General features: G+C 38.7%; 5 protein-coding genes and 1 non-coding gene across 7 annotated transcripts in view; 5 read left to right on the forward strand and 1 right to left on the reverse strand.

Annotated features, from left to right (window-relative positions):
* Window positions 1-268: 268 nt before the first annotated feature.
* Window positions 269-4,392, reverse strand: LOC132701870 (programmed cell death protein 2-like). Its single transcript, XM_060670122.1, has 5 exons — window positions 4,254-4,392; window positions 3,827-3,984; window positions 3,472-3,692; window positions 791-1,166; window positions 269-739 (listed from the first exon to the last, which is right to left on the reverse strand). The coding sequence occupies exons 1-5, from the start codon at window positions 4,353-4,355 to the stop codon at window positions 475-477; spliced, it is 1,122 nt and encodes a 373-aa protein (XP_060526105.1). The 5' UTR covers window positions 4,356-4,392; the 3' UTR covers window positions 269-474.
* Window positions 1,940-3,461, forward strand: LOC132701872 (mitochondrial folate transporter/carrier-like). The gene has a single exon (XM_060670123.1). The coding sequence runs from the start codon at window positions 2,153-2,155 to the stop codon at window positions 3,110-3,112; it is 960 nt and encodes a 319-aa protein (XP_060526106.1). The 5' UTR covers window positions 1,940-2,152; the 3' UTR covers window positions 3,113-3,461.
* Window positions 4,046-4,117, forward strand: Trnaa-cgc (transfer RNA alanine (anticodon CGC)). The gene has a single exon. It is a non-coding gene; the product is annotated as a tRNA-Ala (tRNA).
* A 32-nt stretch (window positions 4,393-4,424) lies between the features above and the next one.
* On the forward strand, window positions 4,425-5,436 carry LOC132701873 (MICOS complex subunit MIC13 homolog QIL1). The gene is made up of 3 exons (XM_060670124.1): window positions 4,425-4,559; window positions 4,735-4,891; window positions 4,943-5,436. Exons 1-3 carry the CDS (start codon window positions 4,552-4,554, stop codon window positions 5,153-5,155), a joined length of 378 nt encoding a protein of 125 aa, XP_060526107.1. The 5' UTR covers window positions 4,425-4,551; the 3' UTR covers window positions 5,156-5,436.
* A 135-nt stretch (window positions 5,437-5,571) lies between these two features.
* On the forward strand, window positions 5,572-11,108 carry LOC132702213 (peptidyl-prolyl cis-trans isomerase G). 2 transcript variants are annotated; one of them, XM_060670713.1, is made up of 10 exons: window positions 5,572-5,895; window positions 5,954-6,059; window positions 6,113-6,200; window positions 6,440-6,469; window positions 6,526-6,665; window positions 6,838-6,964; window positions 7,024-7,309; window positions 7,382-7,736; window positions 9,910-10,852; window positions 10,902-11,108. In XM_060670713.1, the coding sequence occupies exons 1-10, from the start codon at window positions 5,713-5,715 to the stop codon at window positions 11,041-11,043; spliced, it is 2,400 nt and encodes a 799-aa protein (XP_060526696.1). In that variant the 5' UTR covers window positions 5,572-5,712; the 3' UTR covers window positions 11,044-11,108. The 2 variants fall into 2 exon arrangements, with proteins under 2 accessions (XP_060526696.1, XP_060526697.1); XM_060670714.1 differs by lacking the exons at window positions 5,572-5,895; window positions 5,954-6,059 and having other exon boundaries at window positions 6,321-6,469; window positions 10,902-11,107.
* A 1,931-nt stretch (window positions 11,109-13,039) lies between these two features.
* LOC132701847 (immunoglobulin superfamily DCC subclass member 4-like) overlaps window positions 13,040-21,265 on the forward strand; it is a 69,582-nt gene continuing 61,356 nt past the window's right edge. Inside the window, exon 1 of the mRNA XM_060670088.1 lies at window positions 13,040-13,222. Coding sequence (XP_060526071.1) covers window positions 13,156-13,222 — 67 coding nt within the window. The 5' untranslated portion in view covers window positions 13,040-13,155. The remainder of the gene's footprint in view (window positions 13,223-21,265) is intronic.

Here is a 21,265-nt window from a genome sequence, read left to right on the forward strand (position 1 = left end):
GCGAGGCTTGCACGGTGGCCGCCCGCCATTGGTCCACGTCGCGACCCTCTAGAAAAGTCCCAATCTAGAACATACTGGCGATACGTGGACGCGTCTTGTTTACGTTTAAAGGCGATAACGTAGGATGGGGATTAATACAATAGCGCATTCTGAGAGACAGCGCGAAATTTGAAATCGGTTTGGATGGCGGTGGGAGTTTTTTTTTGGATTTACATTCGACTGATGTTGCGTCGAACGCCTGGCGTGACGTAAATTACATAAGAGCTTTCAAAAATCGTTTTTCGACTTCACCAATTCAACTCGTCCCACGGCTTCGACCCAAAATTATATAACCGGGCTATGGTTAAGGGAAAGTGTGGCCAATCGTTATTTTTGTCGGAAAATAATAAAAAAAAACACAAACCAATTAAAACTCGGTTTTATTACGGGATGAATGATTTACGGAAGTCGGATTAAGTGGAAAAAATGTTTTATTTAATATTTTTCGTGTTGTACGATAACAGTTTCCGTTTGAAAAACTGCATCCTCCTTCCAGCAGCTGTTTTTGCACGTGTAAACTAGAACGGTTCCAAAATCCAGTCTGGCGCATGCTTGGTCGTCTAAAGTTAAACGCAGCTTGGGAATAATAGTAGACAACAACTGAAACTCAAACACTGATTCCTCTTGACAATAAAGACATTTATTGTCTGTTGCATTTTTCAGAGGATACAGCAGGAGAGGGTTGCCTTCGCGACTATACCTAAAAAAATGTAAAGTTGATACTTATTTATATACGATTCACAAAACCTGCCTCAATAATTGTCCCGGATGCTCTCGAATTTTTGATATGAACTGATGGAACATTTTATCTCCGTGAGCTGGGAAGCTCTTTTCGTAGCTTTCGGCTACCCCGCCGCTGCCGGTTTGTTCCCCGGGCATCAAATCGTTTTTCTCGCGATACTTGAGCAATAATTGTTCGGCATGCTGGTCGAATCCCCGGGGAAAATCCTCTTCCCACACCGACAAGAAAAACGATAAAAATTCCGGGCTGGACGTTTGTGGAGGCAACGGCGGCGGTACCGATTCCCGAAGAAGGCTGCCGATGTCAATTTCCGACGTCGGTGGCGTGTCTACGCGTACCAATTCGTTTTCCTCCAAATCAATTTCGGCGCTCGCAATTTGCTCATCTTTTATGAAACGGGAAAAATAATGTTTTGGGTGCGTGCTTTCGGTTGCCTATCGTATTGCTTTACCACAAGCGCGCCATCTATGAGCGGCGTTGTAACGAAATTTGTTTTTCATTATTCTATTTGAAAATTTTTCTGGCCTAATTAAGCAGCTGGGATTAAAATCGGGAGTTTCAAAAAATCATAGATAACGAAAGATACAAACAAAAAAGGTCCAGGTCTAGCTATATTGATCGGGCTGGCACAGGTTTCCCGCTCCCAGGCGCGATCCCATTACTGCACGACGCGGGAGCTTTTGGCTGCTGGGTTTCCCCTCTGGCCCGGTTCGCCCCTCCTTGGCCAACCTGGCCGCCCCAGACTCCTCCAGGGCGTCCATATTGACGCCGTGCTTAATGTGGACGCCCGGTCGACGCGAGATGACCTGCACCAGGACTCCCAACCTCAAACCATCCGCTGAACCCGACCTCCAAGTAGCTGGATTACAGGAGACGCCACGCTCCCAGTCGATATAATGTGTTCTAAACATGATACTGTTTCGTCGCCAAAATGAATCTTTCTATTATCGTAATTTCGCAAATAAAAAGAACGTAGAAAATAAATTGTATTTTCCTACGTTTTAACGAAATAACCGTTTTGTATATTTTTACCAATCAATTATAAATTATCAGTTACAAGCCATTTGAAGCGCATTAGGTGATTATACATTAAATGTCACATGAATAAAATAATATTTGAATAATTTTTCAAATCATTAAATTTCATTTTTAAAACTGTTTTTTTTTTTACTATTTATGGCCAACAGAAGATGTTCCCACATCATTCATTACTTTCGTTCAAACAGTATGACATAAAGAAGAATAGTTCCAACCCAACCTTAACATTTATTTTCAAATTAAATCATGGATATTAATTTCAACACCAACCGTAATGCTATCAGTAGAACTTCGATAAGAAACGCACGCCTTACATTCTCTTAAAGGTTAATAATGAGTGCTGTAACAGGCAAGAAACCGGCGGCATCTGACCAACTCAGGCTTCTCGATCACATTCAATTAGAACATTTAGTAGCCGGAACTATTGCCGGCATTACATCAACCCTTGCACTGCACCCGTTGGATGTGTTGAAGATTAGGTTCGCAGTGCACGATGGCAGGAGCAACGCGACACCAAAATATAACAGTATCCTAAGTGGATTTGGTACAATTTACAGAAACGAAGGTTTTCGCGGACTCTATCGAGGAGTTACGCCGAATATTTGGGGTGCTGGAAGTTCCTGGGGACTTTATTTCCTGTTTTACAATGCTACCAAGAATTATATGCAAAAAGGAAATCCCAGTACTGTGTTGGGGCCCGCCAGTCATTTGCTAGCGGCAGCACAATCGGGCTTCGCAACATTGCTGTTGACAAACCCTCTTTGGGTTGTGAAAACCAGATTGTGCTTGGAGTATTGCACAGAAACTAGACGTGTAACGCAATATAATGGAATGATGGATTGTCTAACCAAAATATATGCCATTGAGGGTATCAAAGGGTATTATAAGGGACTAGTTCCAGGTATTTTTGGAATATCTCATGGTGCGGTACAATTTATGGTATATGAGGAAATGAAGAAAGTATATTATCACTATTACAACCTACCGGCAGCCTCAAAGTTGGGCACTATAGAATACCTAACATTCTCTGCTACTTCCAAACTAGTAGCTGCCTTTGCAACATATCCATATCAAGTAGTCAGAGCCCGTTTACAGAATCAACATCACCATTACGATGGAACATTAGACTGCATTAGACAAACCTGGCAATATGAAGGATGGCGGGGGTTTTACAAAGGGCTAAGCACCAATTTGCTTAGGGTCACTCCAGCCACTATGATCACATTCTGGACTTACGAAAATATTTCTCATCTTTTGCTGAAGCGTGATAAAACTGTGGTTCTATCAACTTGATAAAAATTGTAAATTGGAAATTATGTAAAGCTTTAATTAGTGAAAATCGTTATTGTGTTATATGTACTGATTCGTTAATAAACCTGTGTTAACGTTGCAACAATTCAAAAAACTTCAGACTGGCAACGCAATTACGTCATAGAGGGACGACGTATTCAATGGTAGAGAAACAAACCAAACATTTCTTTCTGGTGAATACTGCCTTGCTTTATGTACTATGTCCTAAAAATTATATATGATAGGCTTTAACTCCGCAGATATGAGGGGAAATATAATCCTAAACCCCTAGACCACCACAAATACTTTCCATCCACAATATTTGATTGTGCAACTTGATGACGATAAGCTAGTTTACCTACCCTGTGGATCACCGACAGACAAATTTGCGATTCCAATAACAAACGGATCTTGCATAACAGTGCTAGAACTAATTCCGGGACCAAAATTATCATCAATGTTGTCTTCGCCCCAATTATCGGCGTCTGCACACCAGTCCGCAATAAACGATTTTGTTGATGAACATGTGACGTCATCGACTGCATTATCCGTTTTTTTTACTTGAACCCGCAGACACGTCCAACTAAAAAAAATGTATGCCGAACCTTTTGCTATTGCATGAAAAATTAATTTCATTAATATTATTTCTAATATTGTCAAACGCTCGATGCATTAAAAATGTAGACATGGCTTTGAATATTTCGAGAAAATAATCACCTGTGACCAGAATTCCAACACTTGGCGTTAATACATCCAAACAAATATAATGTCCTGTCATAAGTAACATCCAGTGGGGCGTAAATTTGGCATACCAGTAGCAGAGGCAATCGGCATAATTCACAATTTGGGTTATCAATATTCACATTAGGAAAATCCTGAAAATATATCCAGCCGAAGTTGTTTGAAGTATTGTCGTAAGACAAAATATTTCGCACAGGGGGTGTAACTCAGTGGTAGAGTGTCCGCTTCGCATGCGGAAAGTCCTGGGTTCAAATCCCAGCTCCTCCAAATAATTTTTTAAATATTTTTCGAGTTTTTTTGTTTTATTTGTAAACTATAAGCATTCTTGCAGATTTTCAAAGCTTATGAGTATTAAAAAATAAATTCCGTCTTAAAAAAATGTATTTAAGGTTATGTTACTCACTGGCTTTCCTCCGATTTTATTAGTGGTATGGTTCAAAAGAGCTTTGTAGGTGTCAGTTACAAATTCGTCTTCAAAACCCAATAATGTTTTACTTTTGGACATATTATGCCGAATGTTATAGTACTATAATTAAATCAAAATTCAATTACAGCTTTGTTTTAAAGAAAAACTGCTCGCGAATTAAATCTTTACGTATGCAACCAAACCTACACCATCTTAATATTTTGTAGGTTATACTTATGACATAATAGTATTCATTAATTTTTTGTCGTTTTTGCGAAATTAAATATAGAAAAATATGATCAAGTAAGTTTTTTGCGTTTGTTGGAATATGACATTTGTCAATGAATTTTAAATTTATTTATTATTTTATACCGATTTAATGCTACAGATGTTTTTGACACCCTTTTGGAAAGCATCTTTTTTCAAATTGTAATTAGTGTGTAAGGCCAATATAACTGGACAAATATTTTTTTTTTAGATTTGCAGTAAAAGTCGGTTTAGCTGCGTCAGCTGTTTATTATACGAAACAACAAGGTATTTGGAGAGATAGCGATGAATCATTGAAGGCCTACAACAAAATTAAATCGGAACTCTGCCCTTATGTAAAACAGATAACATCGCGGGTACCAATTGAAGTAAATTGTGGAGAGGAATCCATTCTCATTTGTTAATAACCATTTTTTAAGTTGCCCCAAGTGCCTAAAGCCGATTCAGCTACACTACTTCTGAAACAATGCTGGAACAAAGGAGTTCACGCCTCGTTTGTGTTCTTAATAAATTTGCCGGAATATACAAAAGAATATACTAGGAAAGGTTTAGAAACGCTTACATCAAATGAAGACCTTAAAAAGTTTATTGATTCCTTTTCAACAGAAAGTAATGAACCTACTAAAAAGTAATTTAAACTGTGTTATTTAGTTTTTAGCAAATTTTATTAAATATATTTTTTTGTATTTTTCCCTTTTATTTAAGTTAAAAATGTGATTTAGTTTTTTTGTTCTGTTTTAAGGCAGTTACTGTAGTCTGAAGAAATCAAAGTACAATATACTCTACTTGCTTAATAAATAGAATGTATAAATATTTCATTTAGAATTGCACAGCCACATTTATAATTTTGTAATGTTCTAACAATTTACATGATAAGAGTCGGATTGAAAATTTTGGTAGGTAATGTTACTTGAAATTCATCATAAAAACTTTTTTCATGAAGTTGTTTTAATAAAGAATTGCATTATTTATTACCTAGGTTATTTTAATTTTCGGCGTATGTGTTCCGTGTGAAATCATTATTTGGCTTCATCTTTGTGATCTGTGCTTTCATGGCTGCCATTTTATATCTATGTGTGCATCTTTAATTGGTTAAATGGAATTTTAAAAAATGTTTTAGAAGTTATTCCGACCGCATTGCATTTTAAAACGTATTTCTTAGTCTTGCATACGTCTTGAGATTTGAACGATGACGGAGAAGGTGCAAAGGTCCCGGTGTTTTTTCGATGTATCGATTGGTGGGCTTCCGTCGGGAAGGGTGGTTTTCGAACTTTTTACCGATGTGGTTCCCAAAACCTGCGAAAATTTTAGAGCGTTGTGTACAGGGGAAAAGGGTTTGGGTCAAGAAACTGGTAAATCGCTGCATTATAAGGTGTGCCCCAACTATTCTGCTTGAAATTGATTTGAGACCTAATCGTTTTTTTTTACAGGACGTAATATTCCATAGGGTTGTAAAAGATTTTATTATACAAGGGGGCGATTTTTCTAATGGAAATGGTACTGGAGGTGAGAGCATTTATGGAGGCACATTCGAAGGTACCTTTTCGCCTTATATTTTTGGCATGTTATCTAGTTTTGCTTCTTTTTAGATGAAAATTTCACACTTATTCATGACAAGCCTTTGTTGCTCTCTATGGCTAACAAAGGAACAAATACCAACGGTTCCCAATTCTTTATGTAAGTTGCACTGTTCTTAGACACACCGACTGTAATATTAACATGATTGCAGTACTTTTATTTTAAATTTAGGTGATCATGCAATAGCTGTTGACGTAATTTAAAATCTTTCATTTTCAGCCTCATGTCTATCGTATGTAAAAAACAAATTTTTAGATATACCTTTTGAATCGTGTAGTCTATATAAGGCTGGTATGTAAGCCAATGCTGATCATATACTTTGCATTGTTATGTTATAGTACAACGCAACCGGCCCCACACCTCGACAAGTAAGTTAACTTTGCCACTTCCAGTCGGGAGCCCCCTAATTGCTTTATTGGTTTAGTGTACATGTGGTATTTGGAAGAGTCGTAGCTGGGGTGGACGTTGTTAGGCAAATCGAGTCGCTGCCAGTAGATGCAAATAGTAGGCCACTGCAGGATGCCAAAATCATCAAGTGCGGTGAATTGGTTAGGCAAGTGAAAGGTATACACGACACATTTTTTGGTGACTGTACATTTTTTAAAAAAGATAAGGCCAAAAAAACTGCCAAAAATATCCAGCATTTGTTTTTTTTTTATTATCGACTTTTAGTTATTAAACTTGCAAATTTTGAGGTCTATATTTACTATTTAATTTCATTTTTCTGTATTTGCAGCCAAGAAGAAGAAATCCGAAGCCCGCGAGGGCGAGGGGGCCGACGATTCCGACCGCTCCGACGGCGAGGAGAAAAGGAAGAAGAAAAAGGACAAGAAGCCGAAGAAAGAGAAGAAACCGAAAAAAGAGTAAGTATTGTGAGGCACGGGTGTCCAGGCTGCCGGGATTGTCCGCGATTCTTTCTCAGGAAGGAGGAGGGCGAGGCAACGGACGCGGACGAAGATGGCGAAGCCAAGGAGCCTCACTGGTTGGTGACGGTGTCCGACATCAATCCAGACGAAATTCCAGAGGTGCCGTCCAATAAGTTCCTGTTGAGGGGCGGACCGGACAAGGACAAAGAGGGTGATAGAAGGCCCGACAAGTTCCGGAGGGGCGGGAGGGACGACTACAGCAACCGCAACAATTATAATCGGCGACCGCGCCGCGTAATCACTACCAAAAGCGGGAGGGTCATCAAAGGAAGGGGGAAATTCGTAAGTAGTTCCAGCGGTTTCCGTCTGATGGGAAGTGTCAACACGTGGCGGTGGTGGGGGGTTGTTTCTTAGAGATTTAGAACGCCGTCGAGGAGTCGGTCACGCAGCACCACGCCCATCCACTGGAAAAAGGAGGAGTCCCGAGTTATCAAGCTCTCGGAGCTGGAGAAGTTGGAGGAGGAGCGCCGCAAGCGGGAGGAGAGGAGGAAGATGCATGAGGCGATCCAGGCGTCGCAGCAGATGCCCAAGGAAAGGCGGAAATACAATATAACGAGCACCCCGCCGAGTTCGCCACCCAGGAAGACGGACAACAAGCAGCGGGAGATGGATTATAACGCCTTGGATTATGAGGAGGAGGACTTGCCCAGGAAGCAGGTCCCCAGTCTCGTTCAGTATCCTCTGCCGGGCGCCTACAAAGAGTTCAAGGGTGAGTTTTTTTTTTTTTTTTTTTTCTATCATTATTCCTCAATGTCCTTTGAACAGGAACGAATTGGAAATTTCCGAATCTTTGAATTTTATTCCTAAATGTCAACTGTCAAATGTCAACTGCTTTGACAAGGGGTTTAATAATAACAATGATTGTTTATTGGTGTTTACGCAAATCAAAAAGAAAATTGTCGACCTAGTAATTACCTGTAATTTTTTTATTTTGAGGTTTAACCGGGTAGAACCTTATCAGATTAAGCAACATTAAAAAAAACTATTAACTGAAATTTATAAACGGTTGAGGTAAGTAGTAGGTCCTACCGGATCGCCATTGGTGCAGAAATGATCAGCGTCGAAAAAAAAAATTTTTTTTCTGTTCTCCGTTTCTCTGTAGACCTGGCATTAATTGGCTATATCTTTCGAACGGTTTATACCACGGCCTTCAAATTTGGCCCTTTTTAAGCCGTGCATGCGCTACACAAACCAGCAAAAATGGGTCCGCCGAAACCACGGCGTCCACCTTTTTTTTTTAGATTTTCGACTGTTTTTTGGACATTGAAATTGAATTTTGGAATTGAAATTTGAAGCCATCCACTTAAAATTTGACAGATGTATAGAGCTTAGCTCCATAACGAAACCTGTCGAAACTAGCGGGGCTGGGGGGTCGGGAAGTATTTTTAAAAATTTAAAAACTGAACTTGAAGGGTGTCGAGAAAAAAATCACTTCTTCAAAACGGTATGTGCGATCGAAAAAATTCTTTAACCAAACGACGCGCAAGATCCGAACCAAAAACTTTTATTCTTGATGATTTTTTAAAAATGTACAGGGTGCGTCGGTAATTTGCAAAAAACTGAAAATTGAGCTCCCTTTATATTGATAATAGACCGTAACTAGAAGGCTGTGATTCTGTTGTCAGTCTCTTTCACATTTCTATGTAGCCAGTATGACCGGCTAATACTTTTTTATTTAAGGTTTTCACATATTGTACAGGGTGTTCGGAATTTTCTGTTCTACATTCTAAAACATCATAGGTGTCTCAAATATATAGTCATCGACTTCAAATTTGCAAGGAAGTAAAAGTTCGTACGCACATCGAAACAGAGCGTAATGAAGTGTTACCAAATAGTTTTTAGAAAATTTTGAAAAATTTTCTTTGATTATTTTGTCTTCCAGAAAATCACGATTTTCTCGAAAACTATTGAAACGATCGGCAAAATTTTAGAGCCAGAAAATGCAGGAGATCCGGGGTTATGACTTTTATTTTAGGCATTTTTTCGATTATATACAGGGTTTTTCGATTGTGGACAAAAATCTAAAAGACAGTGAAAATTGTATTTTTTGGGAATAAATTATTAACCGCAAATCATAATTCGTAAACAATATGGTCAATCGGTTCAAAGAGGGTTATAGACCGCATGAAGAGCCACAATTTTTGTATTTGCGGTTTTCGTCTATCACATACGCTGATTCTCGCGCCCAAGTTAGACGCGATGACGTCATTGCATGGTTTCAGTAAGAAATTATTTTCTCGAAAACCATTTACTCCATTGAAAAAATTGTTGGACCAGGGCTAAAACCTCCATTTGGGGCATTTTTTCAATTATGTACAGGGTGTGTCGATTATGGATAAACAATCAAAGACCCTGCAAAATTGCCGTTTTCGCGGGTATATTATTAGCCATTAATAAAAAGCTATAAAAAAAAATTGCTTTAAACAGTATCGCAAACTGCATCGAAAGAGTTCCAGGTTTCGTCTATCATACAGGGTGCGCGAGATATTAAAAACATTACAAATACCTGTTACTTGTACAAATTACAACATTTATCAATGTTTGCCGTCACTTTAAAGTTCGGCGAGACTTAAAAGATGCTTTATACAGGTTGTACGCATACTAAAATTCCATCGATTTTACGAAAGTTCCATAGTGGTCCGCAGTAGCACCATAGAAAAACAAAGCTACGAACTTGCCCCGCCCACCGACGATTTTTCGAAAGCAATTTTGTTCCCACTGTTGCAGTCATACAGAAGATTTTAAGAGCGATCATATAAGTTTTCGGTATATTTAATTTACTGATGGGATTTATCATTATGTTTACTGATGTTATCATTATTATTGTTTTATTTCGTATTTAAAAAAAGAAAAAAATCAAAGAGACTTATTAATCTCACCAGGGCCGGACAAGCCGCCAGTGAAGCGTGTTTCGCCGCCCCGGGACCCTAAGGGTCAGGAGGTGCTGGTGCTCAACGAGAGATCGGAGAAGCTGGCGCTCGCCCTTGGGGTGGAGGTGAAAACGGGCGAAGACCCGCCCACCGGAGAGATAACGTTTAGCGGCTACGCGAACAAGCAAAAGAACTTTAACAACAACAACAACTTCGCGCAGTTCGACAACGCGATCGCGACGAGGGGGGCGGCAGCGGTGACGGCGGGTTCCGCTGCGATCGAGCACGAGGTGCCCCGGAATGTGGTGCAGAGCAAGGTACGTGAAGTGAGGGATAACGAAAGGAGGGGCAGAAACAAGTTTGCAATCGAGAAGCCGACGGGCGGCAGGGAACCGTTCCAGACGAACGGACGGTACCAGCGGGAGGACCGGCACCGTTCGGAAACTACCCGTAGCCGCGTACAAATCGTCAAAAGGGACCCCGAGCGACGCGATCGTGAAAACAGGTCAGAGAGGCACCACCGGTCCCGGTCGAGGGACCGGCACCGGAAGGTGAGCTCTTCAGATGACAGGCGGAAGGCGAGGAGGTCGAGGTCGCGATCCCCGAAACGGGAGGAGACGAAAAAGAGCGACGAGAACGAGGCGGAGGAGAAATACAGGAAGCTCCTGATACTGAGGAAGAAGATGGAGTTGTTGGAGTTGAAAAAGAAGAAGGAGGAGGAGCAGCGGTTGCTGGAGGAGAAACAGAGGAAGTCAAAGGAGGAGCAGGAAATGCTGGAGCGGGCGAAGAAAGCGAAGCGGGAAGCGATCGAAAAGGAGAAGTTGCTGAAAACGATGAAGGTGTTGCAGCAGCTCGACGAGAAGGTGCACTCGAAGAGGAGGAAGCGGGAGAGCAGCTCGTCGTCGTCGAGCAGCAGCAGCAGCGGCGGCGACGGCGACGTACGCAAATCCAAGAGGTAAACTGGAGGGAGGTGAAACGCAGCAGGTCGATTATCTTGATTGCAGGAAACCGAAAGTCGGGGGAAGGAAGGGAAGGTCTAGGTCGCGGTCCAAGGGAAAATCCAGGCGGAAGAGTAGCAGTAGCAGCAGTTCCAGTTCCGACTCGTCCAAGGAACGCAACCATAATTCGCGGAAAAGGCATCATTAAGTAATAACCGGTCCATATTAAAGGCGGTTTAATTCAATGTTTCGGTTTGTAATTTGAAGTTATAATTAAACATTCTTATTTGAAATGGTCTCCTTATTCACTCGGATTTTTTCGTTCATCGTTATGTGAACTAAATCTTAACACAGCTTATAATGTAATCTATTGTCTTATGACGTCAGTTATGGTTAGTTTTGAAATCTTGACGCAACTCGTAAGTTCGTGTTTATCTGCTGTTTTATGACGTCAGTGGTCAATTTTGGTGAGTTTTGAAATCTTCACACAGCTTTTAATGTATTTGTCTAATGTCTTATGACGTCAGTGATCGGTTTTGGTTAGTTTTGAAATTTTAAAACAGCTTTAATGTCGTACCGTATTATGACGTCAGTGGTTAGATTTGAAATCTTAACACAGCTCGTAATGTCGAATTTATCTACTGTCTTATGACGTCAGTAATTAGTGTTGTAATTTTAACACAGTGTTCAATGTCGTATTTATCTATGACGTCAGTGCTCAGTTATGTTTAATTTTAAAATCTTAACACATTTCGTAATGTCTGTGCACTGTACTGTCTCATAACGTCAGTGGTCAATTTTGGTGAGTTTTGAAATCTAAACACAGCTTTTAATGTCGTATTTGTCAACTGTCTTATGACGTCAGGGATCAATTTTGGTTAGTTTTGAATTTTAAAACAGCTTTTAATGTCGTACCGTATTATGACGTCAGTGGTTAGATTTGAGATCTTAACACAGCTCGTAATGTCGAATTTATCTACTGTCTTATAACGTTAGTGATTAGTGTTGTAATTTTAACACAGATTTCAATGTCGTATTTATCTATGACGTCAGTGCTCAGTTATGGTTAATTTTAAAATCTTAACACAGTTCGTAATGTATTATTTATCTACTGTCTTATGACGTCAGTGGTCAGTTTTGGTTAATTTTGAAAATTTCAAACAACTTTTAATGTCGTATTTATCTGCTGTCTTATGACGTCAGTGGTCAATTTTGGTGAGTATTGAAATCTTAACACAGCTTTTAATGTCGTAGTTGTCTACTGTCTTATGATGTCAGTGATCAGTTTTGGTAAGTTTTGAAATTTTAAAACAGCTTGTAATGTCGTATTGTATTATGACGTCAGTGGTTAGATTTGAAATCTTAACACAGCTCGTAATGTCGAATTTATGTGATTAGTTCTGTAATATTAACAAAGCTTTTAATGACGTATTTATCTACTGCCTTATGACGTCAGTGGTTACGTTTTCGGCTTCGCATTACAAAACTGCTCACGCGATTTCGTCGTAGCCAGTTTTTCCCTTTCTAGTGAAGTTTCAGACCGATTGGATCAGTATCGGTGATGCCAACCTATATAAATATTTACGAAACCCATTGCTCGTTTCCTCGCAGCTAGTTGTTTTCAAAAACTTTATTGAAAGTTGGAGATTGAAAGGAGAAGTTGATCCACAAATTAAAACAAGGTCCAACTTTTAGGCAATAAATGTCATTAACTAATAGATAACGCCGTATCGTACCGAAATACATGGAGGCGCCGAATTTGTAAACCTAAAAAAATAAATAAATTTTCTAATTGACTTTTTCTTCGTGCGTTTGGTCGGCAGTTACTGCAAATATGCTAAATTACTAACAATAACATGAAACGGACAAGCGCGTTCTTCGTCCGTAATTCATTCATAAAATGTCGCGCACAAAATTCCAAGGATCGCACACACAGGAACCGGAAGTTTTCGTAAAACGGGAAGCGCACACCACCGCAATCGATTCGACCGCTCAAGTGAGCCGCGATCGTTTTTAAATTCCCATTCGCCATAAAGTCGTCCTTTTTCCGTTCCATCGGAACCGAGCAATAATATTCCTTAGGCTACTAATCGAAGTAACCAAATTCAGGTCTAGATGAATACACATGCGCGCGATCTATGCTAAACCCTGAATGGTCAGGCCTCTAAAACACTTATTTGTTTCTCGTTTCCTTTCCCCCAGTGTATATTTCGCATCGGCAGCGGTACATCGGCGTGCGTTTCGAAGAAAACCGCGAGTGTTTGTTTTTAATCCGACGGTGTATAAAACTCGCATCGAAGTTACCAATGATTACGTATCTATGGCTGTTCGGACATTTCAACTCTGCTTTGCGTTTACAGTAGGATTTTTCGTCGGCCCTGTCGCAGGTAGGCGCTTGTAAAACGACTGTGCGTGCGTGTGTCGAGTATAATCTACCAAAATGGCGGTGTCCGACCGTCCGTTTCAGGGTTTTCAGCTATTTTATTGCTTAATTCATGACGCCGATCGGTTCAAGGATTATTGTTTTCGGTCGGTCGCGGTGTGATGTAGAATTCCGTAAACTATCCGGGAACGGGGAAGCGGCAGTTTTTGCTGTCAAATCGAAAACACGACCCGACGAACGCCAGTCTCGGGAAAATCGGTTTTGTTTACGTTCGCATTTACGACGCAACGGCGTGGTGCGACGCGTTTGTTAACGTTTACTTATCTCGCATTTACTTTTCTGTGACAAGAATGCGGATATTGCGAAGCGTTTTATTCACGTTACCTTTGGAATAGGTGTGCGGTCGAATTATAAACAACGCGTTTTCCCTGGATAGTGTTTTGATCGGGGGAGCGAGGGCAAAATCAATACGCCCCTTATGTGTGGGAATGTGATTGATATATTTTCGGAAAATAATGAAGTTTACGGGGGCGGAAACCGGCGGAGGAAGTGATGAATGGATGCTGGCCATGGAAAATTTGTTTCGCAGATTGGGCATTTGATAAAGGAAAATATCTGGGCATTCTGCAAAGTCAGCGTATTTAAAAGCATAGGTTTTTCCTCAATATGCTCTGCGGTTTGTTTCTTTAATTTTGCAAAAGTGGGATTCTTTTACGAGAAACATTACGTTTATATGGTTTCTAACCAGGTCGTAATAATTAACGATTGATTCGAAACTACGATGACGAGATTGTTTACGGCCAGAGATTATCGATCTGTTTTTTTCTGGCACTTAACGGTGTCGGTAGTAGTTAATGGGGCCACATTAAATATTATTAAATTAATTGAAAACGTTTCGGTCGGTTGTTAATTGGACCTTTACATATGGGCGAACAGTTCTGGAAAACATTCAGATGTCTTAGATAAGTAGGTATACGTGGAAGATAAATGGCGGATTTATTAACCAGAGTATCTACCCAATTAGTTTAATTTAATCAATTGAGGCCCGGACGTTTTGTTTTAATTATCGCGTGGTCCAAGTTCAAGCGTGGTACATAAACAACGAAAATGGCAGGCAATTATAAGGAAATGGTCCGCAGGTGTCCTGCGGTCTATAAAACATGCTTTTTAGTAGTTCTTTCGTTTCTCGATATAAACTTATATTTCCCATTCCTTTACTTGTCCGTCGTAATAAGCCGTCAGTAATTTTTATCGAGCCCTGTTCAATTATCTCAATATGACTACGTAACGTGGGCACCGACACTTATCTGCTAGGTGGAAAAACAAGACCATCGAAGGGAGATTGTGTCCCTGACCTTTATTTCCGGTATACGCAGCCAAGGAAGAAAAAAACGCAGATTCCATAAGACAGCGTTGCCAGCTTTTACAAAAACGGCTTGGAAACTGGGAATCCGTGTGCTATCATAAATTCTTCTCGCCGTGATTTGCCTGGCACGTGGTGACCACGCAGCCCAGATGGTTCGGCAATGTTGCTCGCTTGGAAATAGTTCCGACACCTTAAAAGGTACTTTTCGTAAGCCGCTTTTAATTCAACGATCGAGGGAAATCAGCACCGCCGGAGCCACGCCCTTAAGAGGGGGGAGGAGACGACGCCTTTTATAGAAATTTATACATTTTTTATTGATTTTTTTTTCCATTTCAAAGCATTGTAGGTGTAAGGTTGTTATTATTATTGATGAATAGTGGAGGCGTTCATAAAATTATTAAAATTGAAACATGCTTCAGTTTTAGCGAAAGAAACGGAAAAAAAAATTGTTTAACGGTTCGACTGCGCTAAACATGTTGTCATTGGTTGTGACGTCAGCGTAATATTAGTTTATGGTTTCCACTAGATATTAATTTTTATTTTTCGACAAGGACATCTAACTAACATTTTCTTTCTATGGACTGTTCCGAACTTAAAAAAATTACGTTTTGCTTGTTAGCTAGTTTGTAAGCTAACAATAAAACAAGTTCTTAAACTGGATTTGTTTATTTTCCTTATCTATCACTAGTTAGTTCACTGCTGTCACATCAATTTATGTCTCTATTTCCACACCATACATGTTTAATCTCTCCTTTGGCCCTTTCTGGTTGTGTTGTGTAAGCCATTCTTGAAAAAGGGAATAATTTTATTCCCCCGAAGATTTTAAGATTTTTCTGTTTCTATTTCCTATTATATCTGGAATGAACGCCGGTAATTTTCCCCCCACTCTCTATAATACATTACGATTTCGATGGTAAACAGACAAAAAATGGGTTTGGTTTTAACCTTTCAAGCTTCATACGGCCAGTTAGAATTATAACGGAGAGTTGAACTGAGGTGGCTTTTACTTGATGAAAATCCATTTATCAAAATAAATAAGAACTAAAAGTTCAGATTTTCACGAAATTATATATTTTGACATGACAATTGTTTCGACAACACCGTGTCTTTATCAAATGTCTAAAATCTAAAAATTAATGAAACACAAAAAATTTTTGACGGTTCAGGGGGCGGAGTGGGGACGGTATCGGCACTGCACGTTTTCAGGGTTTGGGACGATCGATAGGAGGTTAACCTACTTTTCTATAACCGGAAAACGTGCCGGTTATTTAGGGTTGTTTTATATAAACAATTGCGAAAGCTGGTATCGGTTTTGTGCGTCCAGCCACTATTGTGCCCGTAGACGTGGAAATCTGCGTCCGACGATGCGGAAGTCGTTGGGTGATGCTCGTTCACCCTATTCGCGGAAAACTGTCGCGGTCGCGCCTCGTATAAATAGCCCCAAGTCTGCTGCCCCATAAAGCGGCCTTTTTTGTTCTATCGGCCGGGTGCCACCGAGCGTAATTGCGGTTAAACAACTGAAAAAGTGAGAAGAAAGGCGACGCGAGCGGAACTACTAAACGATAGTCGGTTTGCTGTGAAAAGGGGGCGGCAACGTCGCAAACCCGAAAATATATTAGAATATTTTAGAGCATTTTGGTTAGTTTTGGTTAGTTTTTCCCATTTCAATAGATTTTTTTCTTTCGCCTTGTCCCTCACGATGCTTGCCAGAAGACTTTAAATTTATTTCTTTGCTTCTCCGAACTTCTTAACCTTGTTATAGTATAATCCGTGCACTAGATATTGTCAATAAGTGTTTATCAACTGAAGGCACTTTTGCCCACAAGATGGCGAATTCATTGTGAATATCCTTCTAATGCGTATATGGATGGGGTTCAGGTATTCATAAAGCTATAATTTATACTAACATGGCGTCGCCCTGCTCAAAGTTTGTTATCGGATGTTGAGAAATCGCGGAAATTTTTCTCACGCAAACAAACGTCACGATTTCGTCTAAACAAATTACGATGTAGCGCGGGTAGAACGTAAATATGCGTTTTTTCCGACCCGGAAAAATAATCGACCAGTGAAGTTAACTGCGCAGTTTCCCGATCGTTCGGTTCCCGAAAATTTGCCAATTTCTGGAAGCGCTAAACGTTGCGTGTATCTATTCAAAAATATATACAGGGCGGATCGCGCCTATTGTAAATAAGAAAATAGGTACTAAAAGCCGCTAGAAATAAAGTGATTAGTTTTTCTTAAATCTGAACAGGAAAATGTGTATTTATAATGTAAATCGTTTTTTCTAGTAATCGATATAGTGTACATTTTATTTTTTAACCAAATAAGAACTAAAAGTTCAGATTTTCACGAAATTATATATTTTGACATGACAATTTTTTCGACAACACCGTGTCTTTATCAAATGTAATATTTACAAACTACCTGATACTATATATACCGAAAAATTACAATAAAACCTTAATTAATGTTGTGAAAATGATCTAATTGATCGTTAAGCAATACATTTGAATGTCTCATTTTGTTAAGCTCCATGGCTTCCAATAAATTTAATTTTCTACTTTTTGTGGCTGTAAAAATGTGTTTTTCGGTGTTTAAGTGTGTAGCATAATTAGAATTATATTTCAAAAACCAACAATTTTCTTAAACCAGAACTTTTCCAATGTATCAAACACGTTATATCAAAGACAAGTCAAGGAAGTAATTACTAAGTCCACACTATTTAGTGACAAAGGCGAGTATTTTTTAACAATTATGAATCTACAACTGCCGAAATTATATTCTTTAGTTAAATTACATAAACAAGATATGCCCATTAGACCAGTCGTGTCTTATGTAACAGCTCCAGTAGTCAAACTCAACAAAATTAGTAAATATTTTAAAGTTCCACGCAGACATTAAACCAAAATTTATAATAAAAAATTCTTTAGAATTAATCAACAAAATTAAAGATATCAAAATCCCTTCCAACGCAACACTATTGTCTTTTGATGTACAAAACTTATTTCCCAGTATTCCACCTATGGATGCGATAGATTTAATAGAATTCACCCTCACTCGGAAACAGGTTAACCCATTGGTGAAACGAGATTTGTTAGATTGCTTAATAGTATCTTTAGACCAAAATTATTTTGAATTTAATGGATAGATTTACATCTATAAGGAAGGTGTGATTATGGGAAACCCACTTAGTCCTTTGTTAGCCTAGATTTTTATGGATAATTTGGAAAATATCATACTAGAACATCCTTTAAGTAAAAGTTTTCTATGGTGGTATAGATACATGGATGATGTCTTTGCTTGCTTTGTTGGAACAGACAGACAATTGAATTCTTTTTTAAATTACATTAACCCATTACATAATCGCATAAAATTCCCTATCGAGATTGAACAGGATAACTCTATTAATTTTTTAGACTTAACTATTACGAAAGCGCAAACAGTCATACATAACATCTCAGATCACCCTTATACATTCTTTTATACACACACTTCTTAATACGCCACTCTCAACAGAAAATTACAACAAAGAACTTAATTTCATTAAACAAACTGCACTGAACAACGGCTGCAATCGGTCCATTATGGATAAAGTTATAAATAAAAAACAAATCCAGACAACAGTAAACTCTATTTATCCGAAACCTAATACAGAACGCGAACAATCTAAAACAATTACGTACATAGGAGAACCCAGTGAAAAAGTTTCAAAACATTTGTCAAAATGTGGTGTAAAAATAGCTTTCAGAATTAACAACACAATAGGAAAATTAAAAAAAAAAACAATAAAACGAAATCTCAAAAATCAGGTGTCTACAGGTTGGAATGCGCATCTTGTCCTAAAACTTATATTGGACAAATAGGTAGATCCTTCAAGAAACGCGTTAACGAACATAAAAAAGGGTTTAAAAACAATAATCTAGATTCTAATTATGTTACACACTTGAACACAGAAAGACACATTTTTGACGACAATTTTGATATTTTACGTACAGCCACAACAAGTAGCAAATTAAATTTATTGGAAGCCATGGAGATAAACAAAATGAGACATTCAAATGTATTGATTAACGATCATCAATTATTAAACTTAAATTCTCACAACATTAATTAACGTTTCTGATTAATACATAATAAAAATAATTCTAATGCAAGAAAAGAAGTTGTCCCGACATCTGCCGGAATAAAAGACAACTGAAGAAGAAAAAAGAAATGCGACAGAATATTTGCGGGTTTTTAGCGGGACCCGCTGGATACGGTCGTGTTCGCAACCTTGAAATTTCGATAAAAATTGCGAAATTCAGACGTGATTTGTCACGGATCCCATTTCGAATGCACATACGTTAGATACATTCACCCATTTTTTCGGCCGTTCCGGAACGCTGGACGATCGCTACGTCTGCGTTTGCTAAATGGAAGCAAGACCATTGACCAAAGTATATACTGAGCATAGGTAATGCGCAACAGGAACAAATTGCTCCGACTGTGCGACCAACGCGATTGCGGTTTGAACTAAATAGAAGTAGAAGTAGTTATTATAGAACCAAAAATATAGTGCATTTATTGCTTTGGCGTTTTACGTGTTTTACAGTACCCTAGTCGCAGACATTTCCAGGTAAAACCCATCCCAACAGATGTTTATTCTGCGTTAAATAGACCTTGCCTGAGATGGACCGTAACGAATATTTGTACAAACTTGAAGTTTTTATTTGAAACGTAAATGGGCCTTTTAAATTTTTAAAATCAGGTAACGATATTTGCTCGGCAGGGTGTCAAGGGGATGGGGTTTTGGAGTAATAAACAGTGCGCAAAGTTAATTACGGGGTCGGTTGTAAAAGCACTATATTCCGGGTCCAAGTATACTTTATTTATAGTCCATACTATTCTCCCACTTATGAAAATGCAAATTTATGTAAGAGTATATTAATCACGTTATAATGTGGTGGTTTCTTCAGTATAATGGTCAATAAAAATAACTTACTGTTTATATTAAATTATTTAAAAAATTAAATAACATAGTTTTAACACAATATGTTTTACGAAAACCGAACACACCATAACCATTAAAAAAAAAGTTAAAATAATATTTACTATTAATTTTTAGGGACCGTTGTGTCATATACCTGTTTTTCTGAAAAAATAGAACTTACATTTTACATAATGTTTGAAGTAAAACTGTTGCTAAATTTCAAAGAACTTTTAGAGATCTCTTCTTTAAAATTGTTAAAATTTGATTTATGCATAGGAACGAAAATTTCACAACATATTTCTGATAATAACTTTACAACCAACATGGCCGCGGACAGATCGCGAATAAGTTCGGACGCGGCACAAATATCCCGATAAATCAAATTTAAGTTTTTAACTCAGTCGAATGTTACGCGATATACGTCGCATTGGGGCGATGTAATAAATCAAAATCAACAATTTTAAATACGGTACCTTAATAACATAAATGGGATAATATTAATAATTCTCATCTAGCCGAGAAATTGCTCGGGCTCCGGTCTATAGCGAAAATCGTCGGTACAGTTAGCAGCGATTCGAGCAGGCTCGTCGACCAGAAACGTCGTTGCTAGTACGTATTGGCAAAAGTGTGTTCCACCGTGATAAATATAACAGCGGTAACACATATCAAAAATCGTTTATTTGATGGTTTTTGATTCAGAGACCGCGTGATTTGATCGGCATCTTTTAGGTTAGCTCAATCGTCCAAATTGCTGATTCCTTATACTCGTAGGACATGCTTAAAGAAAATCGCACCATCAAAAGTCTTGTCCGCCAAATATTCTTCTTTACACTTCTCATTTCACGTCTTTTGATGATTTTTTTTTAAAACTGTAATGTCCTTTTGCTCTGTTTAAAAAAAAAGTCAATCATTCTTTTCTGGGTCTAGCTTTGGGGAAAATTGACGACTTTCATTCAAAAGAGAATTTCGCCTTTGCTTAAAATTACACAACAATCGACTAAAGAATAGTCTAGGTACAAGATTATAAAATTGCTAATGTCTCCTTCTTGGATGTTGGTTACAACTTCGGAAAAACCTTCTCTATCCCATGTTATTCATGGTAGCCACTTTAAAGTTAGACAAGTCCCATCTTTAACATTTCTCAGCCATGAGCATTTCAATTCCAATCGCCTCATCGATCTTCGCCAAGATTCAGCCTCATACAGAATGCAGGGTTTGTTATTCAATTCTCAAATCATCAAAGCACTTTTACCACATCGAGTCGGGCACCTCCAAAACATGCTTTTCTGCAATCGCTTCTTGTGCTGTCAAAAATCGTAATTTATTCTTAATGTATGGGAATAAAAAGAAGTCATTAGGTGCTAAATCAGGACTATATGGTGGATGGCTCATCAGATTAACGTTTTTAATGCTCAAAAAGTTCTTTGTTTGCACTGAGTATTTTAGTAGTGTTTATAGTCCACCTTATCACGAACTTGTAAGTCCAACCTGTCTATTCATATTGATAGCTTTACGGAGGAAGAGTTATTGAGAGTGCGACAGGGTTCATACTACTTCCAACTTAGTAAAGTTGAAACAGTATAATGCACAGTTTTAGCGTCTATTTACGTCTTATCTACACAGTAGAGTGCTCTCAGTAAGCTATAATGGATGGTCGGCGCAGTCCGTCGCAACATCCGGCGTGCCTCAGGGCTCTAATCTTGGACCATTGT

Source organism: Cylas formicarius, unplaced genomic scaffold, assembly GCF_029955315.1.
Source record: "Cylas formicarius isolate icCylForm1 unplaced genomic scaffold, icCylForm1.1 PGA_scaffold_5__7_contigs__length_24384050, whole genome shotgun sequence".
NCBI classification, from domain to species: domain Eukaryota; kingdom Metazoa; phylum Arthropoda; class Insecta; order Coleoptera; family Brentidae; genus Cylas; species Cylas formicarius.